The 1466-nt window shown below is 33.3% G+C and overlaps 1 protein-coding gene across 1 annotated transcript; it reads right to left on the bottom strand.

Moving 5' to 3' along the window:
• Positions 1–1000: 1000 nt before the first annotated feature.
• Positions 1001–1189, bottom strand: B0T23DRAFT_324704 (uncharacterized protein; the record flags this gene model as incomplete). The annotated part of the gene is made up of 1 exon (XM_062835449.1): positions 1001–1189. A coding segment is annotated over one exon (189 nt), but the record flags the coding sequence as incomplete, so codon positions are not given.
• Between the last annotated feature and the right edge of the window lie 277 nt (positions 1190–1466).

Genomic DNA, 1466 nt, shown 5'->3' with positions numbered 1-1466 from the left:
GGGCCGTTCTAGGGAACAGGAGATGTAAGACCGCCGTAAAACGTACTATCTCTCAGTGCCATTAACGGTTACTCTGAAAAAAGGTATACCATAAGGTATTCGACTAGGGTGCGCGGAATAAGTCGAACTAAACTCCTTTCTCTTTTTTTTTTTTTTTTTTTAAAAGCCGGTAGTGAGATTCAGCTACCTAAATGCCGAATTAGAATAATCTGAATTATAATTAATAGTAAAGGTAACATACTACTTTGACCGGATAGAGAGAGAAAGACTAGCAGTCTTTTCTTCGTAAAAAAGTTCATCTTTAACTAGCAATACTATCTTAGTACCGACCCAACCAGTAGAAGTCCGTTGGCGCTTAATAGCAAGCAAATCACAACGCTCTTCTTCTTCTCTTAACATATCATCAAAGCGCTACTCGAATTCGAAATTATCGTCTTCAAAGATAATTAACATAATTAATAATTAATAACTAATAATTAATAAAAGAAAGAAAAAGAAAGGGAATTTAAGAGCTACAAAGACTTTAATAATATACAACGGCTATCAATATAGAAGGTACGCTTAAAGGTATTTATTATTATATCTATCTATTATAATAATAACTATTCTTACTAATCTATCCTCCTCTCAACCGCGGTAATCCATTACTAGCACCAATATTCTTACAAAATCTTCCACAGGGCCTTCCTAAACTAACTCTACCCGGAGCAATACTACTAACTCTTAAACCAACTCTTAATCCAATTCTACCCGGTATACTACCAACTCTACTACCGGGCGGTCTACCGCGAAGTCTTAATCCAAATCTACCACGGAATCTACCGCGCACTCCTCTTCCCCGGGGCGGCCGGCTATCATCGGCATTATCATCATTATTGTCATTATCATTATTATTAATATCCCCCGGCCCGGAAGGGAGCTAGAGCCTTCGATTTATAACTAAAGGACTACCCGGGTTATAAATATAGTATAACGGCAATAGATAGCCGGGACGCAATTATTAAAATATACGTCTAACTATATCTATAGCTGTATATATATAAATCTTAGTATTTGTCACACATAAAGCATTAATCTCAAAGCTCTTATTAAATATAATACCTTTAATCGTATAAGTACGGGAAACAACTATATAGAATAACCCAATTATAAAATCCTTCTTTAAAATATTATAAACAACCTTATCCAATATTTAACCCTATATTCTATATACAATAATAGTATATACAATAATTAAAGGGAATTGAATTCTCCTACGAATATAAACTCCTTTCAAAAATTCCCGGGTAAAGCGAAAGATTAGAACAACGTACTCTAAATCATAAATATTAGGATAATTAAAATCTTTAAAATAATTAGATCTTCAATAGTAATTAAAATGTACTATAATAATAAAGGGGGGGTCGCCGGCTTTAAGGTATATATTATACATCTAATTACTATTCTACATAATATTAATAACTGTA

The sequence above is a fragment of the Neurospora hispaniola genome (genome assembly GCF_033458365.1).
Source record: "Neurospora hispaniola strain FGSC 10403 chromosome Unknown B0T23scaffold_8, whole genome shotgun sequence".
Taxonomy (NCBI): Eukaryota; Fungi; Ascomycota; class Sordariomycetes; order Sordariales; family Sordariaceae; genus Neurospora; species Neurospora hispaniola.
The sequence above is the reverse complement of the archived record's forward strand: the minus strand, read 5'-3'. Positions and strand labels throughout refer to the sequence as shown.